Genomic DNA, 21,224 nt, shown 5'->3' with positions numbered 1-21,224 from the left:
TACAATGAAACGTTGGTGTTTCCGGATGTTGTTGATAAATGGCTTTCGCTTTGCATAGCAGAGCTTTAACTTCAATTTGAAAAAGCAGGACCTGAGTGTCCAAGAAACAAACAGCACATGGCCAAACGCTAATGTGTTAATAATCACACACATAAGTCGCTCCAGAGTATAAGTCGCACCCCTGTCCAAACTATGGTAAAAAACTGCCACTTACAGTCCGAAAAAATACGGTACATATTATAATTCTTTTATAATCAATGTAATAGGCGGCCCTCTGAGAGCAGCCAGAACTGCAACGTGGCCCTCAATGAAAACCAGAACGACACCCCTGCACTTGTAACCGGGTTGTCCCGATACTTTTGCTTTTCTATGTACTGTGTAAAAGTCTGATGTTGTTTTTTTTAACAGTACTTTGTACTCCAACTGTGTGTGTCTTTGCGTACGCCACAGGTCCAGGCCAAGGACTTACTGTCTGGCAGACAGCGATGAGGAGTCTTCCAGTGCTGGGTCTTCAGACGAGGAGGATTCTCCAGAACTTCTCAGTAGTGACAAAACCCTTTTACCTGCAGGGGAAAGGTAAGCAAACAATCATGTCTGAACAAGAATGGTGTGTTTAAGGCCTACTGAAAGCCAATACTAGCGACCACGCAGTCTGATAGTTTATATATCAATGATGAAATATTAACATTGCAACACATGACAATACGGCCGCTTTAGTTTACTAAATTGCAATTTTAAATTTTGCGCGGAAGTATCATGCTAAAACGTCGCGGTATAGTGACGTGTGCGTGTGATGTAGAGGACATTTTGTTCCAGCACCGTTCCCAGCTATAAGTAGTCTGCTTTCATCGCATAATTCCACAGTATTCTGGACATCTGTGTTGCTGAATCTTTTGCAATTTTTTAAATGAATAATGGAGACGTCAAAGAAAAAAGCTGTAGGTGGGAAGCGGTGTATTGCGGCCACCTTTAGCAACACAAACACAGAGCCGGTGTTTCATTGTTTATCGATCAAACAATCAATGTTTACTTATATAGCCCTAAATCACTAGTGTCTCAAAGGGCTGCACAAACCACTACGACATCCTCGGTAGGCCCACATAAGGGCAAGGAAAACTCACACCCAGTGGGACGTTGGTGACAATGATGACTATGAGAACCTTGGAGAGGAGGAAAGCAATGGATGTCGAGCGGGTCTAACATGATACTGTGAAAGTTCAATCCATAATGGATCCAACACAGTCGCGAGAGTCCAGTCCAAAGCGGATCCAACACAGCAGCGAGAGTCCCGTTCACAGCTGAGCCAGCAGGAAACCATCCCAAGCGGAGGCGGATCAGCAGCGCAGAGATGTCCCCAGCCGATACACAGGCGAGCAGTACATGGCCACCGGATCGGACCGGACCCCCTCCACAAGGGAGAGTGGGACATAGGAGAAAAAGAAAAGAAACGGCAGATCAACTGGTCTAAAAAGGGAGTCTATTTAAAGGGAAATCCCGAAAGATGGCGGTGAAGCTTTACTATGGAACAGAGCGGTCAAGCGAACACGGTTGGATTGGACCACACACACAAAGTACAGTGTATTATGCAGGGATCATTTCGAAAGATCGTGTTTCAAAGAGGGTCCCTTGCGAAGGGCAGAGATGGGCATCGCCACCACCCGTCGACTGGTGCTGAAGAAAGGTGCGGGGCCGACCTTCAGGTTGTACAGGTACCACCATATAATCTCACTAAAACACTAGTAACACAATAAGCAGATAAGAGATTTTCCAGAATTATCCTAGTAAATGTGTCTAATAACATCTGAATCGCTACCACTCCTTTAGTCTTTTTTACTTTTTTTTTTTTTCTCAGTCCTTCACTCTCACTTTCCTCGTCCACGAATCTTTCATCCTCGCTCAAATTAATGGGGAAATCGTCACTTTCTCGGTCCGAATCGCTCTCGCTGCTGGTGGCCATGATTGTAAACAATGTTCAGATGTGAGGAGCTCCACAACCCGTGACGTCACGCGCACATCGTCTGCTACTTCCGGTACAGGCAAGGCTTTTTTATCAGCGACCAAAAGTTGCCAACTTTATCGTGGATGTTCTCTACTAAATCCTTTCAGGAAAAATACGGCAATATGGCGAAATGATGAAGTAGAACGGATCTGCTATCCCCGTTTAAATAAGAACATATGATTCCAGTAGGCCTTTAAACTAGTGCTGTCGAACCAATTTCTTTTTAAAGATCAGATTAATCCCACTTTTGATGTGTATCAACCAGGATTAATCCTACATGTCACATCTGGTCTAATTAGAGTAACAAAATGGAAACTCGTCATACTTTACCATCATGCTTTGTCAAAGATGTTTATAATCGGTGATATTTCTACCTAAATAAAGTGTATATTCTTTTATAACAAGTTCTGATTGATAGTACGCGATGACATAATGTTTAGTAGGCCTGAATATTACATGTTATCAATAAATAGAGAAAGTTAAAACATTGTCATGCAGCTATAAGCAGACCATTAACTTCTTATAATATAGGAAATAATCACAGATTACATAACCAAAAATCTATGAAAAGCAAACTATAATTGTAGCAATCCACATTTTGTGTTGTTGTTGCGTAAACTTGGTATTTAAACATGGAAGTGTAGCTCCTCTCCTCTCAATGCAAGTGCTCCTACAGCAGTAACACAAATTCTGCATTCCTACTAAACACAAAAGCTGGCAAGACACCAACAAACTGCAGGAAATCTTTTTATTGTCATTAAAAGCATGTTTATGTCCTTTTTGTGTTGAACTTGATGTTTAAAAAACATTTCATTAATGCAAACTAATTGTTAAGTCATGGTAATTAAAATGATATTTATCGCAATTTTAAACTGATATTATATATTTTGTCTGTTTGACAACCCTACAAAGTTTTTACAAGAAAAACACCCCACATTGTTTTTAGTGTCATCCAAGAATGTTTTAAAATGTTTTACTTGAATGCACTTTATTTAGTTGTTGGAAACTTGTTAAAAAAAATTGTCACGTTGTGTAAATGGTCGATAAAAACAGAATACAAAGATTTGCAAATCCTTTTCAACTTATATTCAATTGAATAGACTGCAAAGAAAAAATACTTAATGTTCAGACTGGAAAACTTTGTATTTTTATTGAAAATTTTAGCTCCTTTGGAACTTGATGCCTTCAAAAAAGCTGGCACAAGTGGCAAAAAAGACTGAGAAAGTTGAGGAATGCTCATCAAACGCTTATTTGGAACATCCCACAGGTGAACAGGCTAATTGGGAACAGGTGGGTGCCATGATTGGGTATAAAAGCAGCTTCCATGAAATGCTCAGTCATTCACAAACCAGGAAGGGGTGAGGGTCACCACTTTGTCAACAAATGCCTGAGCAAATTGTCAAACAGTTTAAGAACATTTCTCAACCAGCTATTGCAAGGAATTTAGGGATTTTACCATCTACGCTGCGTAATATCATCAAAAGGTTCAGAGAATCTGGAGAAATCACTGCATGTAAGCGATGATATTACGCACCAAAAAGCGACATCGGTGTGTCAAGGATATCACCACATGGGCTCAGGAGACACTTCAGAAAACCACTGTCAGTAACTAAAGTTGGTCGCTACATCTGTAAGTGCAAGTTAAAACTCTACTATGCAAAGCGAAAGCCATTTATCTACAACACCCAGAAACGCCACCAGCTTCGCTGGGCTCGCCGAGCTCATCTAAGATGGACTGATGCAAAGTGGAAAAGTGTTCTCTGGTCTGACGAGTCCACATTTCAAATTGTTTTGGAAAACTGTGGACGTTGTGTTCTCTGAAAAGAGAAAATGAACCATCCGGATTGTTGTAGGCGCAAAGTGTAAAAGCCAGCATGTGTGATGGTATGGGGGTGTATTAGTGCCCAAGACATGGGTAACTTACACATGTGTGATGGTATGGGGGTGTATTAGTGCCCAAGACATGGGTAACTTACACATGTGTGATGGTATGGGGGTGTATTAGTGCCCAAGGCATGGGTAACTTACACATGTGTGATGGTATGGGGGTGTATTAGTGCCCAAGGCATGGGTAACTTACACATGTGTGATGGTATGGGGGTGTATTAGTGCCCAAGACATGGGTAACTTACACATGTGTGATGGTATGGGGGTGTATTAGTGCCCAAGGCATGGGTAACTTACACATGTGTGATGGTATGGGGGTGTATTAGTGCCCAAGGCATGGGTAACTTACACATGTGTGATGGTATGGGGGTGTATTAGTGAACAAGACATGGGTAACTTACACATGTGTGATGGTATGGGGGTGTATTAGTGCCCAAGACATGGGTAACTTACACATGTGTGATGGTATGGGGGTGTATTAGTGCCCAAGGCATGGGTAACTTACACATGTGTGATGGTATGGGGGTGTATTAGTGCCCAAGGCATGGGTAACTTACACATGTGTGATGGTATGGGGGTGTATTAGTGAACAAGACATGGGTAACTTACACATGTGTGATGGTATGGGGGTGTATTAGTGCCCAAGACATGGGTAACTTACACATGTGTGATGGTGTGGGGGTGTATTAGTGCCCAAGGCATGGGTAACTTACACATGTGTGATGGTATGGGGGTGTATTAGTGAACAAGACATGGGTAACTTACACATGTGTGATGGTATGGGGGTGTATTAGTGCCCAAGGCATGGGTAACTTACACATGTGTGATGGTATGGGGGTGTATTAGTGAACAAGACATGGGTAACTTACACATGTGTGATGGTATGGGGGTGTATTAGTGCCCAATACATGGGTAACTTACACATGTGTGATGGTATGGGGGTGTATTAGTGCCCAATACATGGGTAACTTACACATGTGTGATGGTATGGGGGTGTATTAGTGCCCAAGACATGGGTAACTTACACATGTGTGATGGTATGGGGGTGTATTAGTGCCCAAGACATGGGTAACTTACACATGTGTGATGGTATGGGGGTGTATTAGTGCCCAAGGCATGGGTAACTTACACATGTGTGATGGTATGGGGGTGCATTAGTGCCCAAGGCATGGGTAACTTACACATGTGTGATGGTATGGGGGTGTATTAGTGAACAAGGCATGGGTAACTTACACATGTGTGATGGTATGGGGGTGTATTAGTGCCCAAGACATGGGTAACTTACACATGTGTGATGGTATGGGGGTGTATTAGTGAACAAGTCATGGGTAACTTACACATGTGTGATGGTATGGGGGTGTATTAGTGCCCAAGGCATGGGTAACTTACACATGTGTGATGGTATGGGGGTGTATTAGTGCCCAAGGCATGGGTAACTTACACATGTGTGATGGTATGGGGGTGTATTAGTGAACAAGACATGGGTAACTTACACATGTGTGATGGTATGGGGGTGTATTAGTGCCCAAGACATGGGTAACTTACACATGTGTGATGGTATGGGGGTGTATTAGTGCCCAAGGCATGGGTAACTTACACATGTGTGATGGTATGGGGGTGTATTAGTGAACAAGACATGGGTAACTTACACATGTGTGATGGTATGGGGGTGTATTAGTGCCCAATACATGGGTAACTTACACATGTGTGATGGTATGGGGGTGTATTAGTGCCCAAGACATGGGTAACTTACACATGTGTGATGGTATGGGGGTGTATTAGTGCCCAAGACATGGGTAACTTACACATGTGTGATGGTATGGGGGTGTATTAGTGCCCAAGGCATGGGTAACTTACACATGTGTGATGGTATGGGGGTGTATTAGTGCCCAAGGCATGGGTAACTTACACATGTGTGATGGTATGGGGGTGTATTAGTGAACAAGACATGGGTAACTTACACATGTGTGATGGTATGGGGGTGTATTAGTGCCCAAGACATGGGTAACTTACACATGTGTGATGGTATGGGGGTGTATTAGTGCCCAAGGCATGGGTAACTTACACATGTGTGATGGTATGGGGGTGTATTAGTGAACAAGACATGGGTAACTTACACATGTGTGATGGTATGGGGGTGTATTAGTGAACAAGACATGGGTAACTTACACATGTGTGATGGTATGGGGGTGTATTAGTGAACAAGTCATGGGTAACTTACACATGTGTGATGGTATGGGGGTGTATTAGTGCCCAAGGCATGGGTAACTTACACATGTGTGATGGTATGGGGGTGTATTAGTGCCCAAGGCATGGGTAACTTACACATGTGTGATGGTATGGGTGTGTATTAGTGAACAAGACATGGGTAACTTACACATGTGTGATGGTATGGGGGTGTATTAGTGCCCAAGACATGGGTAACTTACACATGTGTGATGGTATGGGGGTGTATTAGTGCCCAAGGCATGGGTAACTTACACATGTGTGATGGTATGGGGGTGTATTAGTGAACAAGACATGGGTAACTTACACATGTGTGATGGTATGGGGGTGTATTAGTGCCCAATACATGGGTAACTTACACATGTGTGATGGTATGGGGGTGTATTAGTGCCCAAGACATGGGTAACTTACACATGTGTGATGGTATGGGGGTGTATTAGTGCCCAAGACATGGGTAACTTACACATGTGTGATGGTATGGGGGTGTATTAGTGCCCAAGGCATGGGTAACTTACACATGTGTGATGGTATGGGGGTGTATTAGTGCCCAAGACATGGGTAACTTACACATGTGTGATGGTATGGGGGTGTATTAGTGCCCAAGGCATGGGTAACTTACACATGTGTGATGGTATGGGGGTGTATTAGTGAACAAGACATGGGTAACTTACACATGTGTGATGGTATGGGGGTGTATTAGTGCCCAAGACATGGGTAACTTACACATGTGTGATGGTATGGGGGTGTATTAGTGCCCAAGCATGGGTAACTTACACATGTGTGATGGTATGGGGGTGTATTAGTGCCCAAGGCATGGGTAACTTACACATGTGTGATGGTATGGGGGTGTATTAGTGAACAAGACATGGGTAACTTACACATGTGTGATGGTATGGGGGTGTATTAGTGCCCAAGACATGGGTAACTTACACATGTGTGATGGTATGGGGGTGTATTAGTGCCCAAGGCATGGGTAACTTACACATGTGTGATGGTATGGGGGTGTATTAGTGCCCAAGGCATGGGTAACTTACACATGTGTGATGGTATGGGGGTGTATTAGTGAACAAGACATGGGTAACTTACACATGTGTGATGGTATGGGGGTGTATTAGTGCCCAAGACATGGGTAACTTACACATGTGTGATGGTATGGGGGTGTATTAGTGCCCAAGACATGGGTAACTTACACATGTGTGATGGTATGGGGGTGTATTAGTGCCCAAGGCATGGGTAACTTACACATGTGTGATGGTATGGGGGTGTATTAGTGCCCAAGGCATGGGTAACTTACACATGTGTGATGGTATGGGGGTGTATTAGTGAACAAGACATGGGTAACTTACACATGTGTGATGGTATGGGGGTGTATTAGTGCCCAAGACATGGGTAACTTACACATGTGTGATGGTATGGGGGTGTATTAGTGCCCAAGGCATGGGTAACTTACACATGTGTGATGGTATGGGGGTGTATTAGTGAACAAGACATGGGTAACTTACACATGTGTGATGGTATGGGGGTGTATTAGTGAACAAGACATGGGTAACTTACACATGTGTGATGGTATGGGGGTGTATTAGTGAACAAGTCATGGGTAACTTACACATGTGTGATGGTATGGGGGTGTATTAGTGAACAAGACATGGGTAACTTACACATGTGTGATGGTATGGGGGTGTATTAGTGAACAAGGCATGGGTAACTTACACATGTGTGATGGTATGGGGGTGTATTAGTGCCCAAGGCATGGGTAACTTACACATGTGTGATGGTATGGGGGTGTATTAGTGAACAAGACATGGGTAACTTACACATGTGTGATGGTATGGGGGTGTATTAGTGCCCAAGACATGGGTAACTTACACATGTGTGATGGTATGGGGGTGTATTAGTGCCCAAGGCATGGGTAACTTACACATGTGTGATGGTATGGGGGTGTATTAGTGAACAAGACATGGGTAACTTACACATGTGTGATGGTATGGGGGTGTATTAGTGCCCAATACATGGGTAACTTACACATGTGTGATGGTATGGGGGTGTATTAGTGCCCAAGACATGGGTAACTTACACATGTGTGATGGTATGGGGGTGTATTAGTGCCCAAGACATGGGTAACTTACACATGTGTGATGGTATGGGGGTGTATTAGTGCCCAAGGCATGGGTAACTTACACATGTGTGATGGTATGGGGGTGTATTAGTGCCCAAGACATGGGTAACTTACACATGTGTGATGGTATGGGGGTGTATTAGTGCCCAAGGCATGGGTAACTTACACATGTGTGATGGTATGGGGGTGTATTAGTGAACAAGACATGGGTAACTTACACATGTGTGATGGTATGGGGGTGTATTAGTGCCCAAGACATGGGTAACTTACACATGTGTGATGGTATGGGGGTGTATTAGTGCCCAAGGCATGGGTAACTTACACATGTGTGATGGTATGGGGGTGTATTAGTGAACAAGACATGGGTAACTTACACATGTGTGATGGTATGGGGGTGTATTAGTGCCCAAGGCATGGGTAACTTACACATGTGTGATGGTATGGGGGTGTATTAGTGCCCAATACATGGGTAACTTACACATGTGTGATGGTATGGGGGTGTATTAGTGCCCAAGACATGGGTAACTTACACATGTGTGATGGTATGGGGGTGTATTAGTGCCCAAGACATGGGTAACTTACACATGTGTGATGGTATGGGGGTGTATTAGTGCCCAAGGCATGGGTAACTTACACATGTGTGATGGTATGGGGGTGCATTAGTGCCCAAGGCATGGGTAACTTACACATGTGTGATGGTATGGGGGTGTATTAGTGAACAAGGCATGGGTAACTTACACATGTGTGATGGTATGGGGGTGTATTAGTGCCCAAGACATGGGTAACTTACACATGTGTGATGGTATGGGGGTGTATTAGTGAACAAGGCATGGGTAACTTACACATGTGTGATGGTATGGGGGTGTATTAGTGCCCAAGGCATGGGTAACTTACACATGTGTGATGGTATGGGGGTGTATTAGTGAACAAGACATGGGTAACTTACACATGTGTGATGGTATGGGGGTGTATTAGTGCCCAAGACATGGGTAACTTACACATGTGTGATGGTATGGGGGTGTATCAGTGCCCAAGGCATGGGTAACTTACACATGTGTGATGGTATGGGGGTGTATTAGTGAACAAGACATGGGTAACTTACACATGTGTGATGGTATGGGGGTGTATTAGTGCCCAAGGCATGGGTAACTTACACATGTGTGATGGTATGGGGGTGTATTAGTGCCCAAGACATGGGTAACTTACACATGTGTGATGGTATGGGGGTGTATTAGTGAACAAGACATGGGTAACTTACACATGTGTGATGGTATGGGGGTGTATTAGTGCCCAAGGCATGGGTAACTTACACATGTGTGATGGTATGGGGGTGTATTAGTGAACAAGACATGGGTAACTTACACATGTGTGATGGTATGGGGGTGTATAAGTGCCCAAGGCATGGGTAACTTACACATGTGTGATGGTATGGGGGTGTATTAGTGCCCAATACATGGGTAACTTACACATGTGTGATGGTATGGGGGTGTATTAGTGCCCAAGACATGGGTAACTTACACATGTGTGATGGTATGGGGGTGTATTAGTGCCCAAGACATGGGTAACTTACACATGTGTGATGGTATGGGGGTGTATTAGTGCCCAAGGCATGGGTAACTTACACATGTGTGATGGTATGGGGGTGCATTAGTGCCCAAGGCATGGGTAACTTACACATGTGTGATGGTATGGGGGTGTATTAGTGAACAAGGCATGGGTAACTTACACATGTGTGATGGTATGGGGGTGTATTAGTGCCCAAGACATGGGTAACTTACACATGTGTGATGGTATGGGGGTGTATTAGTGAACAAGGCATGGGTAACTTACACATGTGTGATGGTATGGGGGTGTATTAGTGCCCAAGGCATGGGTAACTTACACATGTGTGATGGTATGGGGGTGTATTAGTGCCCAAGGCATGGGTAACTTACACATGTGTGATGGTATGGGGGTGTATTAGTGAACAATACATGGGTAACTTACACATGTGTGATGGTATGGGGGTGTATTAGTGCCCAAGACATGGGTAACTTACACATGTGTGATGGTATGGGGGTGTATTAGTGCCCAAGGCATGGGTAACTTACACATGTGTGATGGTATGGGGGTGTATTAGTGAACAAGACATGGGTAACTTACACATGTGTGATTGTATGGGGGTGTATTAGTGCCCAAGACATGGGTAACTTACACATGTGTGATGGTATGGGGGTGTATTAGTGCCCAAGACATGGGTAACTTACACATGTGTGATGGTATGGGGGTGTATTAGTGCCCAAGACATGGGTAACTTACACATATGTGATGGTATGGGGGTGTATTAGTGCCCAAGGCATGGGTAACTTACACATGTGTGATGGTATGGGGGTGTATTAGTGAACAAGACATGGGTAACTTACACATGTGTGATGGTATGGGGGTGTATTAGTGAACAAGGCATGGGTAACTTACACATGTGTGATGGTATGGGGGTGTATTAGTGAACAAGACATGGGTAACTTACACATGTGTGATGGTATGGGGGTGTATTAGTGCCCAAGACATGGGTAACTTACACATGTGTGATGGTATGGGGGTGTATTAGTGAACAAGACATGGCTAACTTACACATGTGGGATGGTATGGGGGTGTATTAGTGAACAAGACATGGGTAACTTACACATGTGTGATGGTATGGGGGTGTATTAGTGAACAAGACATGGGTAACTTACACATGTGTGATGGTATGGGGGTGTATTAGTGAACAAGACATGGCTAACTTACACATGTGTGATGGTATGGGGGTGTATTAGTGAACAAGACATGGGTAACTTACACATGTGTGATGGTATGGGGGTGTATTAGTGAACAAGACATGGGTAACTTACACATGTGTGATGGTATGGGGGTGTATTAGTGAACAAGACATGGGTAACTTACACATGTGTGATGGTATGGGGGTGTATTAGTGAACAAGACATGGGTAACTTACACATGTGTGATGGTATGGGGGTGTATTAGTGCCCAAGGCATGGGTAACTTACACATGTGTGATGGTATGGGGGTGTATTAGTGAACAAGACATGGGTAACTTACACATGTGTGATGGTATGGGGGTGTATTAGTGAACAAGACATGGGTAACTTACACATGTGTGATGGTATGGGGGTGTATTAGTGAACAAGACATGGGTAACTTACACATGTGTGATGGTATGGGGGTGTATTAGTGAACAAGACATGGGTAACTTACACATGTGTGATGGTATGGGGGTGTATTAGTGCCCAAGACATGGGTAACTTACACATGTGTGATGGTATGGGGGTGTATTAGTGCCCAAGGCATGGGTAACTTACACATCTGTGAAGGCACCATTAATGCTGAAAGGTACATACAGCTTTTGGAACAACATATGTTGTCATCCAAGCAATGTTATCATGGACGCCCCTGCTTATTTCAGCAAGACAATGCCAAGCCATGTTTTACAACAGCATGGCATTGTAGTAAAAGAGTGCGGGTACTAGACTGGCCTGCCTGTAGTCCAGACATTGAAAATGTGCAATATGAAGGCAAAAATATGAGGCAGGAGACTGTTGAAGAAGTTAAGCTGTACATCAAACAAGAATGGGAAAGAATTCCACTTCAAAAATGTGTCTCTTCAGTTCCGAGTGTTGTTAAAAGGAAAGGCCATGTAACTCAATGGTAAAAATGCTCCTGTGACAACTTTTTTGCAATGTGTTGCTGCCATTAAATTCTAAGTTAATGATTATTTAAAAAATAAAATAAGTTTCTAAGTGTGAACATTAAACATGTTGTCTTTGCAGTCTATTTAATGAAAGTCCTACTGAAATGAGATGTTCTTATTTAAACGGGGATAGCAGCTCCATTCTATGTGTCATACTTCATCATTTCACCATGTTTTTGCTGAAAGGATTTAGTAGAGAACATCCACGATAAAGTTGGCAACTTTTAGTGCTGATAAAAAAGCCTTGCCTGTACCGGAAGTAGCAGACGATGACGTCACGGGTTGTGGAGCTCCTCACATCTGAACATTGTTCACAATCATGGCCACCAGAAGCCAGAGCGATTCGGACCGAGAAAGCGACAATTTCCCCATTAATTTGAGGGTGGATGAATAGTGTGGCTGGGAAATGACAACACTGGCTGGGCTTCTTAAAGACGGGCTCTTTACTTGAGTTTATGCCGTGAAAACTACAGGACAAGACATGAAACACAATGGTTTTAGAAAAAGTTCAGTCCCAGGCAAATAAGGTGCTAAACAAAATAGCTACCTCGTGGCCGCCTGCCTCTTCGGAGGTTCTTGGGCAGCAAATATTTCAGTATTGTGCAAGTACATGAGCGTACAAAACTTCAACCAATGCACTCCACAAATATACAGAAGTATTCAACACAATGTGACAAATACCTGGTTCAGCTAGTCAAATGTTCTTGCTGCTGCTGATGGCTCAAAGTTGCATGTCCGCAACCCCAAATACACCAAAATCTTGCGAGAATAGCTATGTCACAAAGGAAATAAATTGCCCTTTCTATAGTAAACCAAATGTGTTATTTACAAAAAATATAACATGAATTTACAACCATAATCATTTTCAACAAAAAATGTTAACCCTTAAAACAAAAAATATTAAGTGTAAGTTTTCAACAATACTTACAATGATGTTGATAGCGAAGGACTAGAAAAAAAAAAAAAAAAGTGATTGCATTGGGACGGATTCAATGTTATTAGACACATTTACTAGGATAATTCTGGGAAATCCCTTATCTTTCTATTGTGTTGCTAGTGTTTTAGTGAGATTAAATAGTACCTGATAGTCGGAGGGGTGTGTCCACGGGTGTGTTGACGCCAGTGTCTCTGATGGAAGTCGACGGCAGCTGCATGGACGGCGCAAGCTCCAGTGATCTCCGGTAAGAGGCGACTTTTTACCACAATTTTCTCCCTGAAACCTGCCAGTTGATAATCGGTCGGGATCCATGTTCGCTTGACCGCTCTGATCCATAGTAAAGTTTCACCTCCGGGAATTTTAAACAAGGAATCACCGTGTGTTTGTGTGGCTAAAGGCTAAATCTTCCCACCTCCATCTTTCTACTTTGACTTCTCCATTATTAACTGAAGAAATTGCAAAAGATTCAGCAACACAGATGGCCAGAATATTGTGTAATTGTGCGATGATAAGAGACGACTTTTAGCCGCAAATTTTCCACAGAAAACTCAGCGGGAAATTTAAAATTGCAATTTAGTAAACTAAAGTGGGTGTATTGGCATGTGTTGCAATGTTAATATTTCATCATTGATATATAAACTATCAGACTGCGTGGTGGCTAGTAGTGGCTTTCAGTAGGTCTTTAAGTATAAGTTAAATAGGATTTGCAAATCATTGTATTCTCTTTTTATTTACCTTTTACTCAACGTGACAACTTCACTGCTTTTGGGTTTGTTGACGATTATTGCGATTTTTTTGTGTGATTAAAGGGGAACATTATCACAATTTCAAAAGAGTTAAAAACAATAAAAATCAGTTCCCAGTGGCTTGTTGTATTTTTGGAAGTTTTTTTTCAAAATTTTACCGGTCCCGGAACATCCTCAAATAAAGCTTTAAAGTGCCTTATTTTCGCTCTCTGCGAAGACACTGTTCATTTCCCTGTGACGTCACACAGTGCTGCCAATGTAAACAAACAATGGGAATACCACAGCAAGATATAGTGACATTAGCTCGGATTCAAACTTGGATTTCAGCGACTTAAGCGATTCAACAGATTACGCATGTATTGAAACAGATGGTTGGAGTATGAAAGTATTGAAGAAGAAACTGAAGCTATTGAGCGAATAGCTATTGACGCTATTCATAGCCATAGCATGGCCGAATAGCTGCGTTAGCATCGCCGGTAAAATGTGCGGACCAAACAATCAGGACTTTCGCATCTTTTGACACTGGAGCAACTTAAATCTGTCGATTGGTAAGTGTTTGTTTCGCATTAAATGTGGGTGGAAGGAAACGTAATATTGTTGCAAATGCATCTACAGGTTATCCATACATCTCTGTGCCATGTCTGCTTTAGCACCGCCGGTAAATAGCATGTTAGCATCGATTAGCGTAGCATGTTAGCATCGATTAGCTGGCAGTCAAAATCAACAAAACTCACCTTTGTGATTTGGTTGACTTAATGGTTGCAAATGCATCTGCAGGTTATCCATACATCTCTGTGCCATGTCTGTCTTAGCATCGCCGGTCAAATGTGGAGACACTCTGGTACATTCAATGGGGGTCTGGTGGCAGATTTCTTGCCAGTGGTGCAACTTGAATCCCTCCCTGTTAGTGTTGTTACACCCTCCGACAACACACCCACCAGGCATGATGTCTTCAAGGTTCCAAAAAATAGTCGAAAAAACTGAAAATAACAGAGCTGAGACCCGGTGTTTGTAATGTGTTGAAAATGAAAATGGTGGGTGTGTTACCTCGGTGACGTCACATTCTGACGTCATCGCTAAAAGAGCGATAAACAGAAAGGCGTTTAATTTGCCAAAATTCACCCATTTAGAGTTCGGAAATCGGTTCAAAAAATAGATGGTCTTTTTTCTGCACCATCAAGGTATATATTGACGCTTACTTAGGTCTGCTGATAATGTTCCCCTTTAATAACATATGAAGTTGTTGTTTTTGACAGCACTAATTTAAACAGAATGTTCTGGTCTTGAGTTCCCTGCTGATTTAAGGCCACACCCACCCACTCCCCTTTACTCCGGGGGTCTTAGTAAAAGGACAAGCTGTCATTAATAAATCATGACCCTGACTGTGTGTGCAGCAGCTACACGGGGGGCCACAGACCCAGCAAGATCATGCGCTTGGTGGACAAGATCGCCAAGTCCAAGTACTTCCAGAAAGCCACAGAGACGGAGTTCATCAAGAAGAAGATGGAGGAGATGTCCAACACGCCATTGCTGCTCACTGTGGAGGTGCAGGAGTGTCGGGGGACCCTGGCCGTCAACATCCCACCGCCCCCTACTGACAGGATATGGTAGGTCTGTTGCCTGGGAGATTGTTCTGCATGAAGGTCCTGCTTTGGAAGGTGCGCCCTCTGCTGGGTAAGTGGAGGAATATTACAGGTAAACTACCACATTTCCTTGAATTGCCGCCGGGTCAAACTTGTTTGGGAAAATAATTAGCATATGTCTAGAATTTCCACCGGGTCAAACTCGTCACGTCACGAGTGACACTTAACCTGTCATCATTTTCAAAATGGAGGAGGCTGATTTCAATCATTTGAAATCGCATAAAGGGAAGAAGATCAAGAGCTATTCAGTAGGATTTAAGGTCCAAGCTATTGAATATGCTAAAAAGAACAGTAAGCAGCTATGTTTTATTAATATACCATAGCTGCGTGTGTCAAATATGAGTCATTAAATGACTCCCGCCTCCTGGTGGTAGAGGGCGGTAGTGATCCTTCTTGCGACTACTCGGCTGCAGAAGAAGTGACAACAAGCAGCAAGAGTTTATTTTTTCCTCTCGCTTGCACTTTTAACATGGAGGATTACATATCTAAAATAAAACAGTTTTCTAAACTGGACTTTCAATCGAAGCAGGAGGTGATAAAGGAAGATCTCCATCAAAACAGAGAGACTTTTAAAACTGAAGAAAGATAAGGAAGACTTCTGTAAGCAAGTTGTCGATGCTTTTGATCAGAAGGAGCTGCACATGGACTTCATTTATAAGTAAAAGTAAGACCATAATAATGTTTTTTTTTTTTATTAAATGTGCTTTTCATAATGGTATTCTTACATCACACTCAAATTTTTAAGCGCAGGTCTAAATTTACCGAGAAGATGTTTTAAATTAATTAGTGCCCCGGCGGCAATTCAAGGAAATGCGGTAATTATTTCAGCTTTTTTTTTCTCATTATATAACTTTCTTCCCGGGTTGTACAGTACACCGGTATTAGTATTCGGTACTATACCACCTCTAAAAAGTACGTCGTCGTCACTTTGTGCCATTGCTGGTCTAAGAGCAGAGGAGCATGTTCGGCAGCGCACACACACAGAGTACTTACAAGCAGACACAGTGTGTAGACAGAAAAAGGGAGAACAAACGCATTTTGGCTTAAAAAGTAAAGAAAAAAGTGAAGTTATGACGCTGAAATCCTCAGGAAGAGGTGCTTTAAGACATGGTGACAAATAAAGTAAGTTTCCTACAAGTATTATTATCACTGCAGGACGAGGAATAGCTAAACATGCTTCACTACACACCGGCATCAAAATGTAAACAAACGCCATGGGTGGAGTTACACCTGATATCCACTGTAATGATACCAAGTACAAGAGCGTATCTCGTCGATACTACTATGATTACGCTGATATTATTTATCGTCACAAAATCTTTTTATTTTTTAAAAATGTATATTAACATTATAAAAAAGTCACAGATTATATAGTCTATAATTAACAAAGTCTAACCAAGATTTTATTGTGCCTGATAATAAACTAATGACGCAATCACCTTGACTTTATAGACGAATGAAGTGCATACTTAACAGCCATACATATCTGTATGAAGAACACCAACACTGTCATAAACATGTGCCAGATAGTGAAAGCACACTTTGGAAGAATATTTGCACCGCAAAGAACAAATTCCCAGAATTCCTTGCGGCACCAACTCTGCCGGGACAGCACAATATAAACAATATACACCTAACAGCCACTGTAATGATACCAACTACAATAGTGCATCTTGTCGATACTACATTGATATGTTTTAAACTCGGAAAATCTCCTTTCGTTTTTTTTAAATGTATATTATGTTTATAAAGTCTGGACACATGAGGACTTTGAATATGACCAATGTATGATCCTGTGACGACTTGGTATCAGATCGATACCTACATGTGTGGTATCATCCAAAACTAATGCAAAGTATCAAAGAAGAAAAGAATAAGTGATTATTACATTTGAACAGAAGTGTAGATAGAACATGTTAAAAGAGAAAGTAAGCAGATATTAACAGTAAATGAACAAGTAGAGTAATCAATTTTTACAGTTTGTCCTTAATAATGTAGACAAAATAATATTTGCTTATTTTCTCTGTCAACATCTACACTTCTGTTATTATGAAACACTTTTATGTTAAAATACTGAACAGATGTTTACCTTATCCCAATAAACTTCCGTTGCAACATTTTTGGTCAACACTGTCAGCTCTCTATTTCTCGCACATTTGACCCTTATCCCAATAAACATCTGTTCAGTATTTTAACATAAAAGTGTTTGATTGTGAGGCATTAAAAGCCACAAAATGCAAGGGGTCCATCAGACCCGCAAACACTGGCTGAGTAACAACAATATGAACGTCACACAGAAAATTTCTTTGCCAGTTTCTACATCCCACAGGGATTCTTCTTTTGTGTTTCTGCACCTGCGGTTCCCACACAAGGTTGCAACATTGTTCGTCAACACGGTCTGCTCTCTATTTCTCGCACATTTGACTCTCTAATGTTCTGTGTACCTACACTCTGTCCTCTTCCTGTGTGTGTGGTCCATCTTATGTGTAATAGACATGTGTATGGTGTGTGGTCATTAAATATGTATTCTGATATATGTTCTTCGCAGAAAATGAGCCAAAGTGAGTGAGTCTGGGTTTGACAAATTAATGAATTGTAACCTTTTTTTTTTAATACAAAATGAAAACGGGGCCTACACACAAGGTTTCTTTTTGCATGCAACAAAAGAAGGTGAATGCATGAAAAGTAGTCCCAAATGTTAACATTCCCAGTAATGTCGTCTTTGCACGCTCAGGTATGGCTTCCGCAGCCCACCTCACCTGGAACTGAAAGCCCGGCCTAAGCTCGGGGAGCGGGAGGTCACGCTGGTTCACGTAACGGAATGGATCGAGAAGAAACTGGAGCAGGAGTTTCAGGTACGCCGTCGGTTTTAGAAAGAAATGTGTCATATTCACTTTGGTAATGAAGTCTAACCACTTGGAAGTCTTCAAATTAAATGTTTAAATGACGAGATGAGCGTGCAATTTGTTCATGTAGGGCTGGGCGATATGACCTTTTTTTAATATCTCAATATTTTTAAGCCATATCGCGATACAGGATATATATCTCCATATTTTGCCTTAGCCTTGAATGAAGACTTGATACAAATAATGACAGCAGTATGATGATTCTATGTGTCTACATTCAAACATTCTTCTTCATACTGCATTCATATATGCTACTTTTAAACTTTCATGCAGAGAGGGAAATCACAACTAAAAGTGTATTTATGAAACAGTTATTGGCACAGTGGCACAAACATTCATGTCATTCCAAACAAAGTGCAAGATTGTCAGAGACATTTTAAAACAAGCTATGAGTGCACTTTTGTGCATGATGTCACTAAGATGACATATCAAAACAACACTCAATTAAAGTGCAATTTTTGTACAGAACGCCACTACAATAGTTTAAAATAAAAAAAGTGCATGTCACACAAGATATTTAAAAAAATTGTAAAATAAAAATTAGTTGCATAATAGGAAATTAAATACTGTATGTCCTTCACTATGTGGTAGGTTCCTGCGAACATTATCGCCTTCTGTTGACTATTTTTTTCATACGGTGTTGATGTTGAAATGGTTGCCTCTGCATTTTGTTGTTGTGCACCAAACGTAGATGTTGACATGCAGAGTTTCAAGCACTCATTCTCTAGCAGGTGACTTTTAAAAAGGGTGCTACAAATTAGCAGTAATGCTACATTTTGTATCAAAATGCTTGACATATTATGTTTGTCTGTTCAACATCTTTCCGCTTGAAGCCAAAGCACTGCGTTTTTTCTTGGGAATTCATTCTTTTTCCTTCATTTGTTACCAGATTCACACTTTCTCTCTCGTGTTCAGAATCAGAATCACAAATACTTTATTAATCCCGGAGGGGAAATTAACATTTTCAGCACAATCCCATTCAAGATCAGACGGACATCACGGGGAGACAGAACAGGAAGAAACATTGCAGGGAGACAGAACAGGAAGAAACATTGCAGGGAGACAGAACAGGATGAAACATTACAGGAAGACAGAACAGGATGAAACATTACAGGGAGACAGAACAGGATGAAACATTAAAGGGAGACAGAACAGGGTGAAACATTACAGGGAGACAGAAAAGGATGAAACATGACAGGGAGACAGAACAGGATCAAACATTACAGGGAGACAGAACAGGATGAAACATTACAGAGAGACAGAACAGGATCAAACATTACAGGGAGACCGAACAGAATGAAACATTACAGGGAGACAGAACAGGATTAAACATGACAGGGAGACAGAACAGGATTAAACATGACAGGGAGACAGAACAGGATCAAACATGACAGGGAGACAGAACAGGATTAAACATGACAGGGAGACAGAACAGGATCAAACATTACAGGGAGACAGAACAGGATAAAACATTACAGGGAGACAGAACAGGATGAAACATTACAGGGAGACAGAACAGGATCAAACATGACAGGGAGACAGAACAGGATTAAACATGACAGGGAGACAGAACAGGATCAAACATTACAGGGAGACAGAACAGGATTAAACATGACAGGGAGACAGAACAGGATCAAACATTACAGGGAGATAGAACAGGATAAAACATTACAGGGAGACAGAACAGGATCGCTGATGGGTCTGCCTCATGAGGGGTTCCCTCAATTGTAAGGAGATCTCCTGACGGACGATTGAGGGAACCCCTCATGAAACAGTTCTGTAGAGATGAAGTAGTCTTGTGATTTTTCCCACACATACATATTGTGCTCTACCACGGTATCGAGCACTATTCTCTGGATAATCTAATTAAAACATATATATATATATATATATAAATACACATGTGTATATACAAACCCTGTTTCCATATGAGTTGGGAAATGGTGTTAGATGTAAATATAAACAGAATACAATGATTTGCAAATCCTTTTCAAGCCATATTCAGTTGAATATGCTACAAAGACAACATATTTCATGTTCAAACTCATAAACATTTTTTTTATTTGCAAATAATCATTAACTTTAGAATTTGATGCCAGCAACACGTGACAAAGAAGTTGGGAAAGGTGGCAATAAATACTGATTAAGTTGAAGAATGCTCATCAAACACTTATTTGGAACATCCCACAGGTGTGCAGGCTAATTGGGAACAGGTGGGTGCCATGATTGGCTATAAAAACAGCTTCCATGAAATGCTAAGTAATTCACAAACAAGGATGGAGTGAGGGTCACCACTTTGTAAGCAAATTGTCGAACAGTTTTAGAACATTTCTCAACGAGCTGTGTATATATATATATATATATATATATATATATATACATATATATATATATAAACAAGCTGTGTATATATATAAACAAAGTAAAGCAAGATTATTTAAATGTGGTCCCCATGAAACATGAACTCTTCTCCCCCAGTAAGTATGAGCAGCACATTACAGAGATTTAAAGTCCAATGTTTGTCCTCCAACAGAAAATATTTGTCATGCCAAACATGGACGACGTGTGGCTACCCATAATGCACTCTGCCATGGACACACGGTCCAATGCCAGCTCCATTGCCTACTCAGACGATGCCTTGAAGGGTCCCGAGGTGGAGGACTCTGGGGTCTCTTACATGTGACAGAGGACTCTGGGGTCTCCTACATGTGACAGAGGACTCTGGGGTCTCCTACATGTGACAGAGGACTCTGGGGTCTCCTACATGTGACAGAGGACTCTGGGGTCTCTTACATGTGACAGAGGACTCTGGGGTCTCCTACATGTGACAGAGGACTCTGGGGTCTCTTACATGTGACAGAGGACTCTGGGGTCTCCTACATGTGACAGAGGACTCTGGGGTCTCCTACATGTGACAGAGGACTCTGGGGTCTCCTACATGTGACAGAGGACTCTGGGGTCTCCTACATGTGACAGAGGACTCTGGGGTCTCCTACATGTGACAGTGGACTCTGGGGTCTCCTACATGTGACAGAGG

General features: G+C 42.0%; 1 protein-coding gene across 2 annotated transcripts in view; it reads left to right on the top strand.

Moving 5' to 3' along the window:
• The window catches only part of tex2 (testis expressed 2), a 66,010-nt gene extending 44,830 nt beyond the window's left edge, over window positions 1–21,180 (top strand). For both annotated transcript variants that reach the window (XM_061885263.1, XM_061885262.1), the window contains exons 10-13: window positions 451–576; window positions 15,033–15,245; window positions 18,016–18,136; window positions 20,721–21,180. In XM_061885263.1, the coding sequence (XP_061741247.1) occupies window positions 451–576; window positions 15,033–15,245; window positions 18,016–18,136; window positions 20,721–20,870 (610 nt within the window). In that variant the 3' untranslated portion in view covers window positions 20,871–21,180. The remainder of the gene's footprint in view (window positions 1–450; window positions 577–15,032; window positions 15,246–18,015; window positions 18,137–20,720) is intronic.
• The last annotated feature ends 44 nt before the right edge of the window (window positions 21,181–21,224 follow it).

This window comes from Nerophis ophidion, linkage group LG23 (assembly GCF_033978795.1).
Source record: "Nerophis ophidion isolate RoL-2023_Sa linkage group LG23, RoL_Noph_v1.0, whole genome shotgun sequence".
NCBI lineage: Eukaryota > Metazoa > Chordata > Actinopteri > Syngnathiformes > Syngnathidae > Nerophis > Nerophis ophidion.
This window is presented reverse-complemented; position numbering and strand designations above follow the sequence as displayed.